This window comes from Hyperoodon ampullatus (assembly GCF_949752795.1).
Source record: "Hyperoodon ampullatus genome assembly, contig: scaffold_756, whole genome shotgun sequence".
Lineage (NCBI taxonomy): Eukaryota > Metazoa > Chordata > Mammalia > Artiodactyla > Ziphiidae > Hyperoodon > Hyperoodon ampullatus.
In genome coordinates this window covers 1-25,880 of record NW_027640816.1, presented here as the reverse complement: position 1 = coordinate 25,880, position 25,880 = coordinate 1, and the positions used below count along the sequence as shown (strand labels likewise).

At 38.0% G+C, this 25,880-nt stretch overlaps 1 protein-coding gene across 1 annotated transcript; it reads right to left on the bottom strand.

Moving 5' to 3' along the window:
- Positions 1–1,565: 1,565 nt before the first annotated feature.
- On the bottom strand, positions 1,566–18,191 carry MINPP1 (multiple inositol-polyphosphate phosphatase 1; the record flags this gene model as incomplete). Its single annotated transcript, XM_079728646.1, has 4 exons — positions 1,566–1,703; positions 11,359–11,456; positions 14,399–14,596; positions 17,555–18,191. 4 exons carry the CDS (start codon positions 18,189–18,191, stop codon positions 1,566–1,568), a joined length of 1,071 nt encoding a protein of 356 aa, XP_079584772.1.
- Between the last annotated feature and the right edge of the window lie 7,689 nt (positions 18,192–25,880).

Sequence of the window (25,880 nt, the reverse complement as noted above, 5' to 3'; positions counted from 1 at the left end):
CAGAAACTAAGTACAGATCTTCCTCCACTTATGATGGGGTTATGTCTCAATAAACCCATCATTAAACTGAAAACATCAATAAGTCAAAAACCTACCAAACATCATAACTTAACCTAGCCTACCTTAAATGTGCTCAGAACACTTACATTTGCCTACAGTTGGGCAAAATCACCTAATACAAAGCCTATTTTATAATAAAGTGTTGAATATCTCATATAATTTATTGAACACTGTACTCAAAGTGAAGACCAGAAGGGTTGTATAGATATAGAAGAGTCGTAAGTATATTAGCAGTGTTTCACTCGTGATCGCATGGCTGACTGGGAGCTGCAGCCGACTGCCAATGCCCAGCATCATGAGAGAGTATCATACTGCATATAGCTAGCCCCCCAAAAGATCAAAATTCAAAGTACAGTTTCTACTGAATGTGTAACATTTCTGCACCATCACAAAGTCAAAACATCATAAGTTGAACCACTGTAAGTCAGGGAAGAAAACCAGATCTAGTACAGATGGTCCCTAATTCCCAAACCCAAGAAAATTCCACAAACTAAACTTATATCCACAAACTCACATAATTTCTCTCTATGTATGTATATAAAACTTCATACTGCCAACCCAATTAAATACACCATCTTCAGTCTTTCTGTCTCAGTCTTTATAGCATGATTTTCATCTCCAACTGTGAATGTATAAGCTTTCATGGAAGCATATCTGTCAAATAAAATGGAGTTTATATTCTACCAAATGTTCAAATTATGAAAAGGGTTTTTTTTAAACTTTGAGAAGTATGAATGTTAACAGAGACTTTTCGATGAGAAACTCTCATTTAAAATAAAAACTTAAAAAAAATTCATACCAGAAACCATGTACAATTATACTATTTATAATAGCAAAAAACAGAAACTACCCAAATGCCCACTGACAAGAGAAGATGATATAAACTGTGGTATTTATTTACTGAATATTGAACATTATTGAATATTGTACTGTAGTAAAAATGAATGAACTACAGTATATGCAACAACATGATAAATATTATAAATGTAACGTTGAGGGGGAAAAAAAACAAGTCCCATTTGCTTATGTATCTAAGCAAAACTAAACATATTGTTTAGGCACACATACATTCATAATAAAGCCTTTTTATAGAGGCAAAGGAATGATATGCTCCAAATGCAGAATAGTAGTTAAAGGGGATAGGGAGTAAATGGGGCAAGGGAGGGCAGGAAAATTGAGTCACTAAGGAACACATAAATAGACACATGCAAATTATTAGTAATGTTCCAGTTCCTGGGTTGAATGGAGGGTTTATATGTTTATATGTTTTATAACTTACATATGTCATCTAATTCTTTTGTAAGTATAATTATTTTTTAAAAACATAAGCAAAATCTATTTTTAAAAATCACCCATTATAAAACATTTTCCAGAAGCATAACTGGGCACTCAGAATATATTGGGTTGGCCAAAAAGTTCATTTGGGTTTCTCTGTAAGATCCTAAAACCCAAACGAACTTTTTGGCCGACCCAATACATCAAAAAAAAAATTTTTTTTTAAGTTTTTACCTTTGTTTCTGTTCAACTGCTTTGTCCAAGTGCTGAAAGATATCCTGAAACAGGGTGCAGCTGGATTGACTATTAATGGTATACCCATATCCTCTTTTCCAATATTGTTTCAGATCATTTAAATATTCTAAAACCTAAAAATACAAATTTCAAAAATCATTACTATTTTTATTAATGTAACAGATTTTCTGATTTAATGATTTTTTCAGAAAAGGTTACATTGTTTAATCACCATTCTACACAAAGGATAGTAGAATCTTAGCACTTACAGAGTTTATACTTACCATTTCAAGCATTTGAGGGTTGGACCCAAAGGTCCATGGCACAGAGATTTATGCTGAGACACAAACCCAAATGGGAATGTAGAGACTGACATGCAAGAGCAAGTTAGTAGTGCTCACAACCAGTAATCCAGAATCCATGACAGTTCAGGATAGTGGGTTAAAGACATGTGCTCACCTGCCCTTTCTTCTAAAATTATTTTAAGATGATAGCAAAGATATATACAGAAAAAAAGAAAAAATGTACATAGAAGAATATTCATTACAGCACAGAAGGTGCCAACAGTGAATCAGGAATTTTTAAGAATTTCAGGAAGGTAGAAACCAGATAGAAAATGAGTTACTTTGGTTCATGTATCAGTTTGGCAAAAATAGTAATAAAAGTAGACCAAGGGGGCGTCCCTGGTGGCACAGTGGTTGAGAATCTGCCTGCCAATGCAAGGGACACGGGTTCGAGCCCTGGTCTGGGAAGATCCCACATGCCGCGGAACAACTAGGCCTGTGAGCCGCAACTACTGAGCGTCTGGAGCCTGTACTCCGCAAGAAGAGAGGCCGCGATAGTGAGAGGCCCGTGCACCGCGATGAAGAGTGGCCCCCGTTCGCCACAACTAGAGAAAGCCCTCACACAGAAATGAAGACCCAACACAGCCAAAAAAAAAAAAAAAAAAGTAGACCAAGAATATGGAAAACTGGTACTAGAAGGAATGTGTATTAATACAGATGTTCTAAAGGACAGACTGGCAAAATCCACAAAAACACACATCTTTAAGGCCCGTTTAATTCCGTTTCTTATAAACTAATATTCACAGAGGAACACAAGAGACAATGTACAAGAATATCTTAGAGTAGCACTGCTTAAAGGAGCCCTCCCCAAAAAAATTTCCTGGAAATACCTGAATTTCATTAATAGGTAGAGGCTTAAATAAACTATGATACACACATACTATGGAATACTATAAGGTTATTTGTAGATCTACATGAACTGACATGGAAAGATCTCCAAAACATACTGCTAAATGAGAAGAGCAGGTTAAGAATGATAAATACTTGTTGGCCTCTGCTACTTGCAATAGATCAGACCCACCAATTATTATTGTTGTAGTTCAGCGGGGCAATATTATGCCATTTCTGAACCTATCATGGCCAGAGTGCTCTTTATGTACTGGGTTTTTGTATAAAACCCAGTGTATGTTGTCTAACTGCTGTTGGTAGTAGGAGAAGAGCAAGATGGTGGGGAAGGATTGTACACAGATATGTATAGAAGGAAGATAGCTATCTGTAAGTCAAGGAGAGAGGCCTGGAACAGATACTTCTCTTACAGCCCTCAGAGGAGACCAATCCTCCTGACATCTTGATTGTGGACTAGCAAAGGAACATATAATTTTCTTTCTTCATTTTCATGAGAATTGAAAGCTATCATCTATGAAAGGGGAAGCTCTGGTCAGTCATTTTCAGGGTTTTGATCCTTATGCCTTTCACAGATCTAATTCAAATGCTGGATCTCTTATTAGCTTTGTAATCTTGGACACATCCCATAATTTAGTTGAGTCTTACTTTCATTATCTGCAAACTGAGAGTTCTAGTACCTCCTGAGAATTGTGCAAAGCCCTCAAAAATGCCCTTAGCACACAGACGTTGTTCAATAAATGTCAATTGCTTTGTGAATTCCTGTAGTGGTGTGCTGCAGTAATTTTTTAAAATAAATTTATTTATTTTATTTATTTATTTTTGGCTGTATTGGGTCTTCATTGCTGCATGTGGGCTTCTCACTGTGGTGGCTTCTCTTGCTGCAGTGCACGGGCTCTAGGCACGCGGGTTCAGTAGTTGTGGCACACAGGCTTAGTTGCTCCGTGGCACATGGGATCTTCCCGGACCAGGGATCAAACCCGTGTCCCCTGCATTGGCAGGCGGATTCTCAACCCCTGCGTCACCAGGGAAGCCCTGCTGCAGTAATTTATATGACAGGTAATCTTTGTACAATAAACATATTTGTTAAAGACAAAAAAAAAGGAATAATACAGTATAATATCATTTACTAGCAAAATACACACACACACACACAATTACACTGTTTACATTTCTAAGAATGGTATAAATTATAAATAGAGCACAGAAAAGGTTGAAAAGTACACATCAAACTGACAGGAGTGGTAGATTTCTGTGGAGAGGTCTTGAATTGGAGTTGGTGATTAAGGTAGCCTTTATCTGAATGTCAAACTTGTACTCATGTATCATTTGATCCAACACCAAAAGTAAAGGGCTAAATCTTGCAACCCAAAAGAGGTACAAGAGAAGACTACACAGTAGTTATGAGCCATTCTTCCCAGAAGAGTCCCTAGAGAAATTAAGTGCACGCCATAAGTTTAAGAGCAAGAGCAAGGGTAGGCCACTGCCATATACCAAAAACAAAACTAAACATATATTAAAGAGGCAATTAAATTAAGAAGTTAGCAAAAGGGACAAAATAAACGTTAAAAAATTAAAATAAAAAGAATTAAATAAAGTTCTGCCAAATCTATTCAAGAAATAAAACAAAAATAGTATCAGAAATGAAAAAGGAGAGGCGCTTCAAACTGTGGCACAGGGAAAAGGATGTCGAGCAGAATTCGGCAGTCTTGCTGTGTTGAGGAGTCAGAACTCAGAGTTTAATAAGTCTGAAGTGGTTGGAATTAGCAGGGTAGAGTATCAGAGAGGAGGAAGCTACACAGAAAAAGAACTCCAAAAATCGTGGGGGGAGTCCCCTTGATTCTGCTGCCAAAGGCCGTGGGAGTTGTAAGCTGATCAATTCCAGAGCTATCACAAGGCTGAGAGATATTCATGTTCCAAGCGGCCTATGTAGAGAGAGCTTCCATAGATACCAAGACATCCAGGACTTCAATCTGGACCCCAGAAGAGACATACTTTAATAGTAAAGACATGTGTATAAGTAAGGTTTTGTTTCTGAGTTTTGTAAGGTCAGGTCGAGAGCATAAACTCAGAAAAATGAAGCCTGAAAAGGATCAAACTGATCCACAAGTAACTTAACTGCAAAATAAAACAAAATTCAATACTTAGAAGACAAAATCCAGGCATTCAACACCATAACGTTCACAGTGTCCAGTATCTAATAAATACTTACTGGGAATACATAAAGAAACAAGAAACATGACTTATAACTAGGAGAAAAATCAGTCAGTAAAAGAATCTATCATGAGAAAGAAGGAATGCAAGGATAATTCAATATTAGAAAATGTACTAATGTAATTTCTATGTTAGAAGATTAAAGAGGAAAAAAAATTATCTTCCTAGATGCCAGAAATTCAGCAAACACTCCTGATCTTAAAAACAATAAATAAATAGAAGGTTTTAGTAAGAAATAGAAATTTTCTTAACTTGGTAAGGATAACTACTAGTGACTATGCCAAACATCGTATTTTGCAATGAAACACTGAAAGTGCTCTTAACTAGAAAATATAAACAAAGCTTTGGGTTTTAAGATGATAGAATTAAGATATATACGCTCTCTTCTCTCAGAAATCACTCTAAAAAAAGAAGAATGAAAAAGAAATGCAAATGCCCCTTTCAAAGAAATTAGGAGACCTCTGTACCCTGAGCCACCACCATAAATGAGGAAGGACTGCCAAATGCAATGAAAATCAAACAAAACCCCTCAGATAAAACCAACAGAAGACAGATCCTCAAAGCACATGGTACACTTGCAGGAGTAGATCCAATAATCCTTTGCTTGAAACAATAAGAACGAAGTCTAAGAGGAGCCTCCCTGGACAGTATGCAACACCATTACAGGAAACAGACTGACCTTCCATCTTTATAAGAAGCATTCTACAAAGAATCTCAGAGAAAAACTCCAAACTAGAAGGAACACTACTTATCTCTGAATAGCTGCTCATCCCTACTGGCTGCCTGAGAAGTAAAAGCTGAATTCAGTGCAAAGATGAGTAATAATTTAAAAGGTGCTAGTATCTTTATAAACATACAAATTAAAAACAAGACTGCTACACAGATAAAATAGACAGAAAAAAAACCTCTCACCCTAGAAATTCTGCTACAGAGCAAATGAAAACTATAATTAAATAAACACGGTATCATGAATTCGAAAGACTTAAGAAAATAAAATAATCATTTAAAAAAGAAAGAGTCCAAAACAAGAAAAAAAAAATATGGAAAGAAGCATAAAGATATAAATATAAACTGGAACAGCTCCAAAAAATAATTGGGCATTATCTAGTAAATTTGAAGTTCTGCATATCCTATGATCCAGCAATTCTACTACAGACATGGACCTTCAGAAATGTGTATATACAAACCTATAGACATACACAAGAATATTCATAATAGTCCCAAACTGAAAACAACCCAAATGTTTACCAACAAGATAATGGATTAAAAAACTATGATAATTCATGTAATGGAATACTATACGGCAATAAAAATAACTGAACTATAGCTACATGCAGCATCATAGATAAACCTTAAAAATATAATGTTGATAAAAAACTAGGTACAAAAAAACACATACTGGATAATTCCATTACATAAAGTTGAAAACATATAGTTAAACTGTTTCTTGGGAAAAAAAATAATAGATTAGTAGACACTAAACTAACATAATAAAGAAAATGCAGATACACAAATAAGTAATAATAATGGGGAAATAATCTCAGATATAGAAGGAAGACATTTTTTTAAATCATGAGATAAATTTGCCAAACTCCACAAATAAATCTGAAAACCTGGAGAATATGAATGACTTTTACAAGAAAATATTAAATACCAAAACTGACCCCAGGTGAGATAGAAAATCTAGATATACTTATTACAGTAGAAAATAGATATACTTGTTACAGTAGAAGATAAATACAAAGCTGCAAAAAGCTATCCCACAGAGAAGTACATAGTTCATGTGTCATTTCTTTTGTAAGGTTTACCTGACTGCCATTAATCAACTTTATGTATCACTATACCTTATATATACTTCTGTTATAGCCATCCCATTGTCTTGCAATGGTTTTTTTGTCTTTCACTCCTTGTGACATTCTTTGAGGACAATGCCTATCTTATGTTAGTATCTTCAGTTTCAACCAAGTGCCTGGCATGGAGCAGGCACTCAAACAATATTTGCTGAATGAAGGCACACATGGACCAGCATTTCATAAGGTCTTGGATATCTGATAATATCCAGAATTCTCAGAATTTCATACATTTCTATTCATTTTTAATTCTTAAAACATTTTTTTAAATAAATTAATTTATTTTATTTATTTATATTGGCTGTGTTGGGTCTTCGTTGCTGTGCGTGGGCTTTCTCTGGCTGCGGCGAGCAGGGGTTACTCTTCGTTGCAGTGCACGGGCTTCTCATTGTGGTGGCTTCTCTTGTTGCGGAGCACAGACTCTAGTCACGCGGGCTTCAGTAGTTGTGGCTCACGGGCTCTAGAGCTCAGGTCAGTAGTTGTGGCGCACGGGCTTAGTTGCTCCGCGGCATGTGGGATCTTCCCTGACCAGGGCTCGAACCCATGTCCCCTGCATTGGCAGATGGATTCTTAACTACCGCACCACCAGGGAAGCCCCTTAAAACATTTTTAATAAAGAATTTCAAACATAAAAATAGAGAACAGGAGAATAATGAACCCCCACATACCTCTCATCCAACTTCAACAACAATTAACACTTGGCCAATTCTGTTCCAGTTATGCCCCTACCACCACCACTGGATTATGCTGAAGCAAATCCCAGACATCATTTTATTGCATCTGTAAATACTTCAGTATGTAAACCTATTTCATAGTGAAAAGTCCTAAGCAGAGATTTTTGTATCAAATTACTGAAAAAGAAAAAAAAAATCACAGGAAACATCTAAATCAAAAGAAAACTTTATATTTTTTAATGAAGAATCTAACTTATTTGCTTTTACTATATAAAAAGGAAGCACTTATTCAATTAATTTAAACATGTATTTCAAATTTTCAAATCATGGTCATTTAAATGAGAAGTTCTTTGAAAGCGGCAGTGGGTGGTGGTGGTGGTGGGATGAAGTGGGAGATTGGTCATAGGAGATTGGTACTGACATATGTGCACTAATATGTATTAAATGGATAACTAATAAAAACCTGCTGTATAAAAAATAAATAAAATTCAAAAACAAAAATGAGAAGTTGTTTAAAGGTACCTACACAATGGAGAAATCTGGAAGGTGCCACTTTAATCATATGATCAAACATATTATCATAAATGATGTGACAAAGTGACATCATTCCTTCTGATTAGACACACTATATAAGAACACATATAGTATTCTTGTCAAAAATGTTTAAACCCCAATCTAATCTTAAGTGAAAAAACAGACACAAAGACATTCTGCAAAAAAGATGGCCTAGATGCCTGCAAAATGCCAGTGTATAAAAGACAAAAGAAAGGCTGGAACACTCTTCTAGATTAAAGGCAACTAAAGGCATGACAAATAAATACAGTGAATGATCCTTGATTAGATCCTGAATTTAAAAATAAAAAGAAAGTGGGAGGGAGACGCAAAAGGGAGGAGATATGGGGATATACAAATATGTATAGCTGATTCACTTTGTTATAAAGGAGAAACTAACACACCATAATAAAGCAATTATACTCCAGTAAAGATGTTTAAAAATTTTTTTAAATAAAAGCTATAAATATAGGATTCTATTAAGACAAGTGTGAAAACACGAATATTGACTGTATATTAGACAATACTGTACTATATATGCATATGTAAATTTACATTTTATTATGATTATGTAGGAGAAGGTTCTTGTTTAGATGTATGCCCAAGTATTTAAGGGTGAAGTGTCTTGACGTTTACAAAAAAAAGATTACATGTATATGTGACAGAATAAATGTCCCTCAAAGATGTCTACATCCTAACGCCTACAACCAATGAATATGTTATCTTACATGATAAAAGGGAATTTGCAAATGTGATTAAGTTAAGGAGCTTAAGATGGAAATTATCCTAGACTATCTAGACGGGCCCAATAATCACAAAGATACTTAAAAGAAGTAGGCAGGAAGGACACAGTAGGAGATATAACCATGAAGCTGTGGTCATAGTGATACAAGGAATGCAGGTGGGCTCTGGAGACTGGAAAGGGCAAGGAACAGATTTTCCCCTAGAGTCTCCAGAGAGAACACAGCCCCCTGTTGATACCTTGATTTTAGCCCTGTAAAATTCATTTTGGACTTCTGATTTCCAGAACTGTAAGGTAATAAATTTGTGTTTCTTTAAACCACTAAGTTTGCAGTAATCTGTTATAGCAGCAATAGGAAACTAATAGATTATAAAGAAAGAAAAACAAATGTGGCAAAAAAAGTTAAAAACTGGTGAATATAGGTGAAGGACATGAATGTTCATTCTGTTATTCTTATAACTTGTCAGTTTGAAATTTTTCAAAATAAGTTGTGGGGAAAAAAAGAGAGAAGTTCATAAGCAATAAAGAGATAAAAGGGTAATCCTAAAAATAAAAGAAAAAGAAAAACAAGTAGCATAGAATCTAAGTCGCCTAATAGTTCCATCTTTTACGATATGGAAATAAAAGCACAGAGTTGTCGGTCTTCGGAAGTAAGGGACCACATGGATATAGCTACTTAGAATACAAAAAGGGCAGACAGCCAGGTAAGCATATGCCAAATATTCCAACAACTGTAGTAACTTGGGCAAATAAGTTGTTCTTCTGTTAAAAAGTAAACTTCCCTTTTGCCAACACCACTCAGTCATTTACACAGTATTGAAAATCACTTCAATACTGTTTATCGGCTTTTTCCCCTACAGCAATCTGGGTAGGGAGAAAAGGGAGGTAAGGAATTCTGACACAAGTAAATGGTGACCATAAATCTCAGTTTATACCTATACTGGTGTAATTATTACCGGTTCCCCTTTCACTTTTAAAAGTATTCAATTTAGGAGCTTCCCTAGTGGTGGAGTGGTTAAGAATCCACCTGCTAGTGCAGGGGACACGGGTTCGAGCCTTGGGCCGGGGAAGATCCCACATGCCATGGAGCAACTAAGCCCATGTACCACACTAGAGCCTGCGCTCTAGAGCCTGCGAGCCACAACTACTGAAGCCTGCGTGCCTAGAGGCTGTGCTCCGCAACAAGAAGCCACTGCGATGAGAAGCCCGCGCACCACAACAAAGAGTAGCCCCCGCTAGCCACAACTAGAGAAAGCCCGTGCGCAGCAACGAAGACCCAATGCAGCTAAAAATAAATAAATAAATTTATAAAAAATAAATAAAAGTATTCAATTTAGAACATAAATTTTATGATCATCCTAAGCATAGAGCATTTTAAAGAAGGGTAGGCCAGGATGTTTCTGAAGTGATAGTTATGGACATTTAGAGGAGATGAGAAGTGTTTTGAGTACTAAAGACAGAGAAAAAGTAGATCATCAGGGAGCAATTCAGGAGCACAGAGAGGAAATACATACACCTATTACTTCTGGCGCTCAGCATCCTAGAGCAAGCATCCATCGAGGGCTCTTTTCCCTTCTTCCAACTTACCGGCTAAGCCCTACTGCCGCATTGGCATAATACTACAGAAAAATCACCTTTAATCTGGTTGTTGGTCACTTTAGTCTTTAATTAACGAAATAAAGCACTTGTTTACTTTCAAATGTACATTAGCTCTCAGCTTAAAAGCTTGCTTCTAACTGACAAATAGTACACTTCTTTTCAAAATTTGAGGTTAAATTCTGAAGCTAATAATTGATTTTCATACAGAATGCTGAAGGTTCCATATGTATGCAAGGGATAACTAAAGTTTCTAAAGTCCATATTTCTGAATGACCCATACATAAAGATACATCTTACTCTCATCCATCAGAATTCTATCCAATGCCTTGATCCTCCAGACTTAAGAAAACAATTAACACTTTCCTACCCCACCTCTCTGGCTCCCAGCATCCCAGATTTGACCAGAATTTGCCTCCTTTACAGTCACCAGAGGTCTGTCTGCCCTGCTCTCTCTAGAGTCTAAAAGTCTACAAAGAAACAACATGAATGAAGAGGAAAGAAAGGGAATACAAAGTAGCCAGGCAGAACCTAGATGAATCACTGCCATCACTGGGTAGAAAACAGAACTCTATCTATTATGAAAACTTTATAAAAGAATAGGTATTTGGAAAACCATTCATCTTCTCTGAGCTTTGGCTTCCTATAAAAAGAAGAATTTGGATTATATTAGCTCTATAATCCTTTCCAGCAGTAAAATTTGATGATGGGTTAAGTAGGTTTTTAACTGGGTGGACATAGAAATCAAATCACAATGGAAGAATGTTTTCCAGAGTTTTATGAACCTAAACTATTTACAAGTAGGTAGGTCCTATCTGAACAATTAATCTCTCTTTTTTAGGAAAATTACAAGATAGTGAAAGACACTTAATGTTCCCTACTCTGCTTATTTTTTGAAAAGCTGCTTCAAATAAAGACAACAATGAAAACCATGCAGAAAAAAAAAGCAAAGAAACTGCAAAAGTAATACTTACCTTTGCATCATCTATGTCAAAAACATCACACCAAGGAGATTTAACACCTTTAATTGCCAGGTCAAATGAACAGGTGAAAAAAGCTACCTGAATTAAATCTGAGAGAAAAAAAAAAGGTAAAATTTGTAGGTTACTATTTCCTGCAGTTTTCCAAAGGCTGAATATCTATAGAATGCCAAGGACTTACTATATAAAACATAACTTGATTTTGTTAATTTTAGAGGATTAGAGGAGGGGAGATAAAGTTATAAAAGGTTTTAGTCCCCAAATTGAAAATCAGCAATGACAAAGTACATTTACTGAACAGTTCTTTTAACTACGCAATTCACATTATAACTATTAAGAAGAAGCAAGTACAGAGAAGGATATAAAAAAGAAAAGAAGACTGCAAAAGGTAAAGAACAAAGAAAAGGCAGACTGAGGAGTCAGGAGGAAGGTGAAACAAAGGGTCAAGAAGGAGAGAAACAACAAAGAGGGAAAAATCACACTATGAGACCTGACTCTGACACTAATTATCCTGGCTAAGTCACTCTAGGCTTCCTGGGTCTCAACACAAAATAGGCAAAGGATTTATTCTTTTGTCAAGCAATATCAAAGGACATATAATTAATATATCTATAACACATAAAGGGTACCTATGATCAATAAGAAAAAACATAAAAATAATCCAATAGAAGATGGCCAAGGTTATGAAGAGTCAATTCTCAGAAGGAATGAAATAGCTAATAAACATATGAAAAGATGTTCAACCTTACAAGTAACCAGAGAAATGCAAATTAAAGCTAGATATCATTTTTCATTAATTAAATTGGCAAAAGTCAAAATGACTAATAATATCCACTGTCCGATGAATTGGGGGAAATGAGCATTCTCACATATTGTTGATATAAATTTTTCTACACCTTCAGAGAACAATTTGGAAGTATACGTTAAGATGTAAAATATTCATGCACCTTAACCCAACAATTCTACCTATAGTTATTTATCTTATAAACTCTCAAGTGCAAAAAGCAGACTATAAGAATGTCCACTGTTGCGTTATTTGAAAGAGTTAAAAACTAAGAAAAACCTTAGTAGGAAAGTAATTTTAAATTCTAAAATAAAGAATTTGGACTGTATTAGCTCCAGCCTCTCTGACCAGTAAAACTTGAAGATAGGTTAAATAAATTTTTAACTATCATTTACCTTAAGATGTAATCATATATATCCTATAAAATAACATAGAATTTAAAAAAATGAGAGATACATTGCTAAGTAAAAATAAGTTACAGAAAACACAAACAGCATCACCTTTCTATGCAAAAAAAAAAAAAGTATTTAAATAGCTAAAATATTTTTGAACAGTTACTCTGTGCCAGGTACTGTGCTAATGCCTTGCATGAATTAATCTCATATAATCCTTGCAATAATCCTGTGAGGCAGGTACAATTCCTATATCCATTTTACAGAGAAAGAAACTATGGCACAGTTATATTAAGGAACTTGTCAAAGATCACAGTCAATAATATAACAAAGTCAAGAATCGAATACAAACAGTCCAATTCCAGAACCCATGATTTTAACCACTATGCTAATATTGCCTCTAAAAAGAAGTTGCTCTCAGTTACCCCATCAGTAAAATACAAATAATCCTTGTCAAGTCAGGGACTAGAAATAGTGTTTTTAAAAAAATCTTCAACAATCTTAAATGCCCACTAACAGAATAATGGCCAGATGCTGGTAATATAATGGGATTCTGTACATAAGTTTAAAATGCAGAACTAGAATTACACACATTAAATAAAAAATACAAAGTTGAATTAAAATCAAATTTCAGACTGATATCATAGTTTGATACCATTCCTAAAAGTTTAAAACTCTGCAAAATGCCCCATTTAGGTATAGAAACATAAATATAAAAACCGGCATGGGATGACTTAAATGCTCAATTCATGACAATGGTTACCTCTGGGAGAAAAGGAAAGGAATGAGATCCTAGAGAGGGACAAAGGACCCTCAATTTATTTAAAGCAACTAAGTAAAGCATAATGTTTAAATTTGATCAAACTAAGTTGTGGGTATACAGATACTCATTATATTAGCCTTTATTATTATCTACATACTTGAATTATTTCCCAAATAAAATAATTTTTAAAGCTCTGCAAAGGACCCCAATGTATAGCCAGTTGAAGAAAAGAGAAAAAACTCAATTTTAGATGCTAGTCTAGGCATCTTCACTTTTTTGATCCTTATAAAGCATTCAGACACCAGGACTGACATATTCTAGTCTACTTAATTTATTCCCAACATCTCCTACTTCTAGTCTTTGGAAATTTATTCACAGTATAATGAAACCACACTCTATATATCTGTCAATATCTGCTGTATGGATTATACATTCCTAGAAAACAGGAAAAAAAACATTATTTTTTCTTAATTTCTCATTGCTAGGTGACCATGTACCTTGGTTTTCCACCTGCTCTCCCAGCATAATTATTAATAGTGTTTCCTTTCACCCTAAAGTGTCCCAGGTTGCACAGTCAACCCATCCACTGCAATAGCTTATGACATACATGACTGTTCATTTTCTCAGCATCTCTAGGTATAAAAGCTACAAAGAAAAAAAAATCACACTTTAATAACTTAACCCCTCTCAAAACATTAACATGTACTCTGAACTGCTTTAAAAGCTAAAGAATTTATATGGCTTTCCATTTGTATCACTTTAAGAGGAGATAATTCAGAAAAAGATAATTTTTGTTTTATAAATAATGCTTAGAGTTGAAGTTTTATAAAACTTTGCCCTCAAAAAAAAAATTCCAGGATACATCAAGAATCTTGTGTATTAATTTACATAAAATTCAAAGAAGAATCGGAATCTAAGAATAGTAAGCATGAGATATAGAATTTTCTTGACCTAGAACACATTATTTTCTCAACATAAAATCAATTGTGGTCCTTTAAAAGGAATAACTTTATGCTTCCATATTTTTCCATGTTCAGAGTTTAAAAACCACTTAACCTATTTCAGAGTTCAAATGCGAGATAATAGGCACATTACCTGCATTTAAGTTGTTGACTGGCACTTGCAAAATACCTGCAACTTTTTTAAAAATGTTCTGCATTTCTGGTCCAGTTTTGAAGGCTTCTACATGATAAAGAGCCGTAGCATTCCTTTCCACTTGAGTTAAAAACTTCTCACAATGATCAAAGAACCTCATTAATTTATCATTAATTCTTGGAGGTCCACACTCCATGTCTGAAAGGGAAAAAAATAATTGTGTGTGTATGTATGTGTGTGTGTGTGTGTATATATATATATATATATATATATGTATATATATACATATATATATCCATTGACATGAATGACAATTTCAAATTATTGGAAAATTTTGTTTCAAGTGTAAAAAGGAACACTAAAAACCTATTTATTCATTGACATGTCTGAAATAAGTACACACTGCTCAAGAAAGACATAGGGCAAAACTATTCCCCATTTGTAATAATTGTTAGCTTATGAGAGGATACTCTAAAAAAGACTAAAGAAACAGAAAATATCAAAGATAAAATAAAATGTTAGAGCAATACTACACTATGAAATAAAGGTAACTGAAATCAATGTTTTCTTAAAGAAAACAAAAATAATTAGATATGAATGTCATAAAAAGTGTAAAAATCTATTACCTAAGTACTGTTTCCATCAGGCACAGAAAATTTGAGAAAACAATCTAAAAATTAGCAACATTTCTAATTACAAGGTGAGAGAGAATTCGACAGGCAGGCTCTGTTTTACTACTCTAAGCCAAAGTCTAAATAGAGTATTTTATTTTCTCAATTAACTTTCTCAACCCTGTGTTACTTTACAAAAGACTGCTTTGGACAAAAACTACTGACTGCTGACAATAGCACAAAATACATTAAAGTTTCAGGTCTTCTGTATTTCATTGTGCTAGATGCTTCCGATTTGGTTTATTTTCTAACTGAAGCTCCAGAATAACTTCCCATTTAGAATTTTATGTGTAACATTATTTCCCCAATTCGGTAACAAATACATACTAGAAAAGCATTCGTAATCATGCTTCAACTACTGGGGTGCCTGTTAAGTTTTCTCAGAGTCATATTTAAAAATACACAGATTCCAATCATCATTTCTCCAATAATTTACCATGAAAAGAACACCAAGTATACTATTTCTGTAATTAAAATAAGAAAATTAGGTCTAGTTATACCATTTTGCTTCAGATGTGTATGTGAAAATATTTTTATGTGTGTGTGTATCCATTTCAGGAGCTCCTGAAATGAATAATTCTGCCAATTTTAATTGGCAATCAGATTACAGTTCTTAAGAAATAACTTACTAGGAAAATAAGTGATCTTTGTCATCTTTTTCTGTGGCCTCAAAATTTCCTAAGTGGATCTGGATAATTCATCCCTGCTATTATCTAATTACTGCTATTCTTTAAATAGAAACAAAGGCATTGTTCTGTTTCTGTAAGAATACAAAATCCAATTCAGTGGCTTCCCTCCAAAGCCCAGATGTACACAACAGGCAAAACAATTGTCTGTAGATAATAATGAAGCAGCTAAGCAAAGGGTTTAATCTCTGATACTGAAAATGGTGAGGGGTGGCTTATCCTGAACTATTTTGATCCATGGCTGGCAAATGCCCATTCTCATAATCCATCTAAGGGCAAAAATTCATTCATCCCAGGAGGTCCAGTAGTCCCTTTTTGGAATACACTATATACATATGTAGTATTATATTGAAGTATGTTCTGCTTTCAACATTCAGTTAATTTAACAGATTTGTGTGAAATCTTCACTCATATCAATGGAAAAAAGTCTAGCTACATTAAAAAGCATGATTCAACAAGTGACTAAACACAAGTCAGCCGAGTTACCCAGAGTCATGACAGAGTCATGACACATGACAGGGTCAATGGAAGAACCCCTTGGAGATGGCTGAACGGCTTAAGAGAGAATGCTATTAGAGAAATGACAAACCAGTCTACTTCTAATTTATTTTTTGCTTGGGCTTTTTAAAGCTAAATGATGCCTCACCTCAACTTTGACCTTAAAGCTGATCAAGAAAGTATTAACACTTGTTCATCTCTCTGGCACAAAAATGTCATGTTTTCATTCTTATCCTTAAGTTACAGGACAAATGGAAGCTGTATGTACAGTGTAACGGTTAAGAGACCAAGCTCTAAATCAGATTTCCTGGGTTCATACCTACTCATTTGAAATTAGGCAAATTAATGTTTCTGCGGCTCAATTCCCTCACCTGTTAAGAGGGAGGGAAAATACAATCAACCTCAGAGAGCTGTTGTAAGGATTTTGTGAAATAAATGTGAGGCATGCCTAGCACACAGCAAGCATTAAGTGTTTGCTATTATTATTATCTGTGACTTTTAAAACATTTTCTAAGGAAAAAGCATCATTTGAGGGAAAACAGAAGACCTGGATTCTGGGCCTCAAACTAAGAAAGGACAATCAGCAAGGCATTTTCTTGGGCTCAGCTTCTTCACCTGTGAAATAAAAGAGCTCCACTAGATGATCTCTCAAATTTTGCAAAAGTATCGGTAGTGGAATAAATTAGTAAAGTACTGTGCCATGACCATGGACCACAGGTACAAGGAGAGTAACTCTACAGTACATGCAAAATCAAAACAGAGAAAAAAGCAGAGCGGTAAAGAAAGTTTGAGAGTAGCTTCCTAAAATAGGTTGTAGGTCTAGAATTAACATCTGAAAAAGCTGTTAAGTGAAAAAAACAAAACAAAACCCAAATAGTATTAGTATCAGAAGTAAAGCCTAAGGAAGAAAAGTCCTAGATTAAAAAAAAAAAAAAAAAAAAAAGTGCCCCGAACTGTAGAACTAGTCGCCAGAGAGGGAGGAAGGGGAGAGGGGTTGGTGCTCAGAGGGAGAAATTCATTTTGGGAATGGGTGATCAAAAACTGCCCTGGCCTGTCTCCCTTCCTACTGGATCACCCAACGTCTACCACAGCGTCCTGCACGTAGAAGGTGCCAAACTCATCCCTGATGAATGAATAAATGAACATTATGTACGAGGATAAGGGAGAGAGCCAAGTCCTGAACATCCCATGGGATGGGGGGCTGGGGACAGAAGGAAGTAAGGAGAGGCTGGGATCGGGGAAGTCCGGGATCTGGAGGAGGACCGAGGCAGGGCAGTGGCCGGGCGGCCCGGGGTGGTCACCTGCGACGTCGGGCGGCGGTAACCCAGGGTGGTAGTGCTGCCACAGTCCCTGCAGGAAGGCGGCGCCGCTGTCTACGCAGCGGTGCTTGGAGCTGGTGACTAGCTGCAGGCGGCCGCAGTTCTCTCGGCTGAAGAGGACCGGGAAAAGGGAGGCCAGGCGCAGGGCCAGCTGTCGCATGTCCTGCCGCCCCTTCTCCACCAGCTGCCCGTCCATCCAGTCCGCGTACCACAGCGGCCAGTTGGCCAGCGCAGCGCCCAGGTCGCCGCCGCCGGCAGCACGGGTCCGGTCATCCCCGGGCCGGCGGCCCTGCAGCAGTCCGTGCAGCTGCCGCAGCTTGCGGATCTGTTTGGTGGTCGGGTAGCGGGTGCCGTGGCGGATGAGGGCGACCAGCTGTACCGGGGTGCAGGTCTCCTCCAGCAGCTGTGGGTCCCGCCGTGGCGCCTCGGGGTCCGGCAGCAGCCCGGGGTTGGCATCCTCGTAGCGAGTCTTGGTGCCGAAGTAGGGGCTGAGCGGCGAGACCACGCGGTCCTCCGGCTCCAGGAGGGAGCAGCGAGAGAGCGACGAGACCAGCGCCACAGCCAGGGCCGCGACGGGTGCCACGGAGACCCTGAAGAGGCGGCAAGGGCCACGGAGCATGATGCACTACAGCCCGCAGAGGGCAACATACCGGCTCGGTCGACGGCTTCCGGCTCCGGTGGGCAGGGGGCGGGTCCGGAGGGTGCTTCCGGCCGGTGCCCCGCCCCGGGAATCGCTGCGCGTACCCAGCTCTCCGGCTGTGAGGAGGTGGCGCTTGCTGCCGGAACACCGAGAATTCGGGCTGGACGCTCCGAGGAGCCTAGTGGAATTGTGGCTCGGGTGAAGCCGGTAGAAATCCTCGAGGAGCTTCGGAGACCTGTGGCTTAGGTGGAGCCGGCGTCGCCTGGCCCCCCGAGCGTGGGCGAGTTTCCTCGTAGCTGGCGGCGCCTCAGGGACTGACTCAACGACTCCCCCGCTGTTTAAATTCTCTAGGGTGTGAATAAGCCCGGACTCAGCCTTAAGTTTCCAAAGCTGCCAAAACAGGACACCTTTTAAGAGCTGACTTCTGTATCATCACCCATACCCCCGTTCTACTCTGTTTTTCAAAATGTAGTTTGAACCAGCTGCATCAAATCCACCTGAGGCGGTGACTGAAAATGCAAACCCCAGGGCCCCGGGCCCAGCATGCCTCCTGGAGCCCAAGGTTTACTCCCCCATTAGAGTTTGAAATTAATACAGCAAGGCAGAGGCGAACCTGGAAAGAAGCTCAGTTCTCCAGGAAATTTAATTTCTGAGCCTTTGGTAGTATTTTGACTTGGACCAGCAAAGCTGACATCAGGGGGACAGCACCCCAGAAGAACTGTGCTTGTTGATACCGAGGGCTTAGACAGTAGAGACAGCAATCTGCTAACTCGGGCGCATTGAATCGTGGCCCAACAGATTTACTCCATTATAAGTATGAGCTGATCTGTGTGAAGCAAACAAGGTGTGTATTTACCGCCACTCCGAGTCCAAACTCTCCTCCCACGTAATGACATATTCAAATCAACCCCTACGTTTTTTCGTAGGTTATTGCTCAGAATCTCACCCCCCAAATCATAAATCTGAAGAATACCTTGGTTTCTCCACTTGAACCCTAGTTTATATGCCAGCTGGGAAAAGAATAAGTATTAAAGAAGTCATACGGGGCTTCCCTGGTGGTGCAGTGGTTGAGAGTCCGCCTGCCGATGCAGGGGACACAGGTTCGTGCCCCGGTCCGGGATGATCCCACATGCCGCGGAGCGGCTGGGCCCGTGAGCCATGGCAGCTGAGCCTGCGCGTCCGGAGCCTGTGCTCCGCAACGGGAGAGGCCACGACAGTGAGAGGCCCACATACCGCAAAAAAAAAAAAAAAAAGAAGTCATACGGTGATCCAGATTGAAGGAAGTTTGGGCCATGTTTTTGTAAGTGTAGCTTTTCCTTTAAAGACACCATTGAATTGCTCTTGGTAAGTCCATCTCCATCTTTACTCCTTTTCTCCTTAAAAGTGCCCCTCCGGTCCAGAGAGGTATAGATCTTAATGTTAACCCAGTGAAGAAAATGGTGTAAAATCAAGAATAGATTCTGACTTGAATGCTGCAAATTTTAAGCTGTTCTGTGGCAGGTAACCATCTTTAGAATATGTTCTTTTTTGGTATGCCATTTTGTGGAATGTCAATGCCTGAATAGTCATGGTCAGTGATGTTGTCACAGAACTTTGCTCAAATTAATATTTAATGAATATCTACTCTGTACGAACTTCCTTTTTAAAAAAAATTTTTATTGGAGTAGAGTTGATGTACAATGTTGTGTTAGTTTCAGGTGTACAGCACAGTGATGCAGCTATACATATACATATATCCACTCTTTTTTAGATTTTTTTTCCTATATAGGCCATTAGAGTACTGGGTAGAGTTCCTGTGCTATACGATAGGTCCTTATTAGTTATGTATTATATATACACAATATACAGTGTAGTAGTGTGTATATGTCAATCCCAATCTCCCAATTTGTCCCTCCCCCCCCCTTATGGACTTCCTAACCTTGTATTTTATAGGCTGAGGTGCTTGGTAATATTTCTAAGTTCATTCAGCAAGCATTTGTGCTAGATGCATCTCACTATATTTTACTTAGTATATGTATTTAATAATGATCACCTCTCATGCCCAATCTTTTGAGTCCTCAGGAGCTACCAAGTCTTCCTAATGGCATCACTCCTTCCTAATGAAACAATCTTTAGAGACCCTGCCTAACTATTTACAAAACACTAAATTTTCCCCTAGCTTGATTTTATTTTTCTTCCTCTAATTATTAATTTATGCTGGTTATATACTTATGTAAACCAACTCTAATCATCTTTGGTGTCAAGCCAAGATGACAAATGATAAAATTAATCAATGCCTTCATGTTTTTGGCTAGGAAAAAGCAGCATAAAAAGGACAAAGAGCTCATAAGCTTTGGATCCAGACTACAGCTCAGTGACACATTAACCTCGGAAACCTACCCAAGTTCTCTGAGCCTTGGTTTCCTTACCTGAAAATAGGCATATTAGAACCTACATTGCAGGATTTTTGTGAGAATCAGAGATGATTAAACCCAGTATAATAGGCTGCTATGAGTGATATTTTTATCATAATGTTCAATGTTGTTATTATTTCTGTAATGAGATGCTTAGGTCTCTAGCAACCATACAGTGTAACCTTACTTCCACAGTAAAGTGAATGACTTTCACAGGCAAGACAGGCATCAAAGATCATTTCATAACTTTTCTAATAATAAAAATCCACTCATCTCACTTAAAATGGGTCTCTCATTCTTAAAGCAGTGAGCACCTTTGAAAAGTTTTCATACCAGGCCATGTATTAATTCTCTACCAGCCTTCAAATTGGCTGCCCTTTGAAATAGTTGCCCACCTTGTCCAATCAGTTAGTACACAAGAATTTGTATGGTACAAAACATGGCTGCCCCTTTGCAAAGACTGGGTGGTTTCCCTTCCTTTATAAGAGGCTGTGGGCATGGTAGCAATGTATTTGACAAATCTACCACAACACAAGAGATAGAACGGAAAATTAATAGTTCAACTTCCTTGAAGAGATGGAAGAGGGTGGAACCAAGAGCACAGAGAATTTGATTTGGACCAGAAGGAGAGGAGACTTTATCTTCTGAAGGAGGATTGAAAGGATGGATGCACATGTGGATAAATTTGTTGGTCTAAAGGCAGAGAATTCATGGATTTCAGGCCTGGTGGCCTCACTTTCTTTTGTGACATAGGAAGCAAGATTGTCTGAAGAGATGGAGGAATGGGAATTAAGTCCCATGGAATGTAGAAATGGCTTAGATTTGCAATTGAGAGAAAAGGGGGAAAAAGTAGAAGTTTGGATGCTCAGCTCTGAGGATCCAACTGAGAATGGAAGATTTGGATTGCTAATGGTTGTGCAGTTTTATCCAGAAGTAAACATTATCTGTTGTGTCTTTCAGAGTGGAAAAGAAAACTGAACTCAGTTCTACATTTTTCTAATTTGTCTTAAGTAGAACTTCTTTTCTAATCAATCTATTACATTAAAGAATAGGGTAGGGGTTTTTTTGTTTTTTTGTTTTTTGCAGTACGCAGGCCTCTCACTGTTGTGGCCTCGCCCGTTGCAAAGCACAGGCTCCGGACACACAGGCTCAGTGGCCAGGCTCAGTGGCCATGGCTCACGGGCCCAGCCGCTCCGCGGCATGTGGGACCTTCCTGGACTGGGGCACAAACCCGTGTCCCCTGCATCGGCAGGTGGACTCTCAACCACTGTGCCACCAGGGAAGCCTGGGTAGGTTATTTTTGACAGATTATTCATAGGACTTTTAAAATGGTAAAGTCATTCTACTCTTAAGATTGCATGATGACATACATAGCATTTTAAGTTACAGCTATCTACTAGACTTTTAAAGAAGTTATTAAAGAAGACGGCCTCCTGGTGAAGTAACGATAAAGGAAAAAGCTAAATTCTGTGAGGAAAAGGGTAAGCAGTCTATGAAAGGATAGAAAATATTAAGAACATGGTTTCTGAAGTTAGAATTCCTGGCTTTTAAAATTCCAGCTTCACTTAATATCTGTGAGAAAAAAGGGTAGGCTCTCTATGAAAGGATAGAAAATACTAAGAACACGGTTTCTAAAGTTAGAATTCCTGGCTTTTAAAATGCCAGCTTCATCACTTAATATCTGTGAGATTTTAAACAAGTTAAACTCTTTGCCTCAATTGTTTTCTGTAGTGAGGAAGATACCTATGTCATGGGATTGTCCAGCAGATTAAATGAAACAGTTAACATAAATGATTTATATAGTTCCTGGCCCCAAATAAGTATCAGTTACTTTTAGTAAACAGAATTAAAATGTTTCTTGTTATCACTTCTCTTTTAATCAAGTAAACTGACAAATGGCCAGCTCTTCATAGATATCTATTATCTCACAACTACTTTAAGCAGCTAACTTTGTGCCTATGCCAAGAAGGTTTTATCTCTAGTATCTCAGTGCCCTGCTGTTTCATCTTTCCTTTGTCAGTTAATGATTCAGTGCTTACTTGTTTTTTACTGCAGTAGAAGAAGCCAACAGAGGAGGGGTCCATGTGTATGGACAGAGCTGGAGTGATCCATGCTTCAACGGCAGTCCCTTCAACCTTGCCTGAATGTGGAGGCTGCATAGATCACAAGCTCCGCAGACTGCAAGACAGCTTTGCTCCAAAGAAGCTGACCACTGTATGGTTCCCCAGCATATCAAAGCTAACCTGAATTGTTTAAGTTGTGTTTCAGTTGATGAATAGAACTTCACGGAACCACACAACAATGGAGGTGACCTGCTGTGTTACATTCTCTATTATACCCTGCTAAGGAAGTTATTTTGCAGTGACAAGGCTTCTTTTCTAGTGTCCTGACAAATCCTAGGATTTTGATGTTGGGAATTCTTCCCTCCCATCAAATATTGGTTCTAAATCCACAGAACTATTTGAGAAACCAGATAGAAAATTATGGTAAGTTTAAATTACCAATATGCTTTCTATGCTTTCTATAATGACTTGCAACAAGCCAGCACTATTGCTTAGAAACGTAATTTCCTCCAGAAGTCCCCTCCATCCAAAATATATTGCTATCCTGTTACAGTAATAAATAATATTTTCCAAATCCTGGTAAAAATCTCTCTTCTCCCCTATATTTTTCAAGAACAAGCATAGATGATAGCAATTGTGTTTTAACATCTTATTTTTTTTCTGAAATGTTAGTTTTCCAAAATTGAAAAATATTTTTGATCTGTTGGATCTTTTAAACAATTGGTTGGCTGACTTTAAAGCCATGAGTGTTTTCTTATCATTCCAAAGAATAGAGAACTTTCAGAACACAAGTTTATTAGTTCATCAGGGAGGCAATTTTTTACTTAGTTCATTAATGGCAATTTCATGTTGTCTCACTAGCCCATGCAGGAACCAATCTTCTTTTAGTTTTTGTTCACTGTTTTGTTCTAGGATAAACCCATCCTGTTGCTTTGCTTGTATTATATATCAGTAAATATTAAAACGCAATAATACCTAAGCTAGAAAAGCAATGTAGGCACCTCTGGACTCACACACTTGGTTGCAGCTACTTTAGTAAATAGGGTAGATCACACTACAATTGAAGTGACCTTTATGTTACCAGAAACAACACCCCTCATTACCCCACTTTACCTTTCTTGTCTTACATCTTACACTGCCTTGTAAGGCATCTTACGCTTGCCTGATTCTGTACTCCAGGAGAAAGTAGTTGCTGCTAAATCATTCACTGGTTAATACCTTAGATGCAAGGACCATGGTGAAAACTTTTTTGATTCCCAAATATTTATTCCATGTCTTACATGAAGTATACTGTCAACAACTATTTGTTGAAAGGGTGTACAAATAAATGAATAAATGAAAATAGAACAAACAGGCAGTATGGGAAGCTAAAATAATATTGCTTTGCATTTATGCAGTATAATTATTTTATTTTCCCAGCTATCCCATGATATATGAAGAGCAACATTTATATCACGTTGTGGCTGTGGTAGGTTAGTAGATGCCTTACCTAAAGTCATCCAACAAGTATTTAGTAGAACCAGTTCTAGAATGTGATTGATGGAAACAGAGCTATCTTTAATGCCTACCCTATTCATGACAAATGAGCAGTGACTACAAAAAGTGTCACTTTTAGCTGAGGCTAAAAGATAAATTTTACACATAGTGCTATAGCACTTACTATTGGCTAACCACTCAACATTTAGTCCCCCTGTTTCCTTGGAATCAATGTGTAAGTATTCACCTCTCAGGAAGATCACTCTATCCCCACCTCAGAAAAAAAATCCTGATTGGTTTAACCCAATCCTGGTAACTCTATTTTTCTTAATGGTTTTAGTTTAGGAAAGAGCATGTGATTCAGCCACTAAGATATGAGGGTCAGTCTCCCAAAAAGTTTCTGGGAAAGGTTTTTGGTTCTAGGAAAGAGACAAATGATGGGACAATGAACAGTCAACTGTCAATGGATTGGAGATTCTGTTGAGTCAGAGGAATATTGCATTTAGCACAGTAAAATATTCTGGAAGGAAAGGAGATAGTATTCAGTGAATGAAATGCTTAATGTATATTTTGAAGGTGGTACAGTACTTGTTATTGATTAAATGAGACATTTTAGAATATGAGATTAAGAAAGCTTAACCAAGGTAAATTACAGAATATAAATCTTTCAGAAGTAAGGAGGCAGCTTGGTTGTTTGGCCTGGGGCACCCAAGCACTGGAGGCTACAGCTTTTTGGTGGGGCTAATGGCGGACTCCGGGAGGGCTCATGAGGGCTCACGCCAGGGAGTGCTTTCTGGAACTTATGCTGCCAGTGTCCTTGTCCCCACGGTGAGCCACAGCCAATCCCCGCCTCTGCGGGAGACCCTCCAACACTAGCAGGTATACATCCGAAAGAATTGAAAACATATTCAAACAAAACTTGTACATAAAAGTTCATAGCAGCACTAGTCACAATAGTCAAAAGGAAACAATCCAGATAGCCAACAGATGAATGGATAAAATGTGATATGGCAATACAATTGGAATATCATTCAGCCACAAAAAGGAGCAAAGTACATGCCGCAACGTGGATAAACCTTGAAAATTTTATGGTTTGTGAATCAAGGAACTAAGCATGGCCCTCCAGCCAACAACCAGGGACAAACTGAGGTCCTCAGTCCAACATCCAGTAAGGAATCAAATCCCACCATCAACCATGTGGGTGAGCTGGGAAGGGCACCCTGCCCCAGTTGGGCCTTGAGAGAACTGCAGCTTTGGGGCCACTTGTTTGCAACCTCATGAGAGACCCTGAGCTGGAGGACCCAGATAAGCCATGCCCAGATTCCTGACCTGCAGAAACCGTTTCTCCTGTGGAACATCAAAATCACCATAGTGGGGACTTCCCTGGTGGTGCAGTAGTTAAGCATCCACCTGCCAATGCAGGGGATGTGGGTTCGATCCCTGGTCTGGGAAGATCCCACATGCTGCAGAGCAACTAAGCCCGTGCACCACAACTACTGAGCCTGCTTGCCTAGAGCCCGTGCTCCATAACAAGAGAAGCCCCCACAGTGAGAAGCCCGCGTCCCACAACAAGGAGTAGCCCCTGCTCGCCACAACTGGAGAAAGCCTGCACACAGCAACAAAGACCCAACCCAGCCAAAAATATAAATAAATAAATATTTTTTTAAAAAAATTCTAAAACAAAGTAAGGAGGCCAAAAAAAAGGCCAAGAAATCCTGACCCAAAACTTTTGCTCC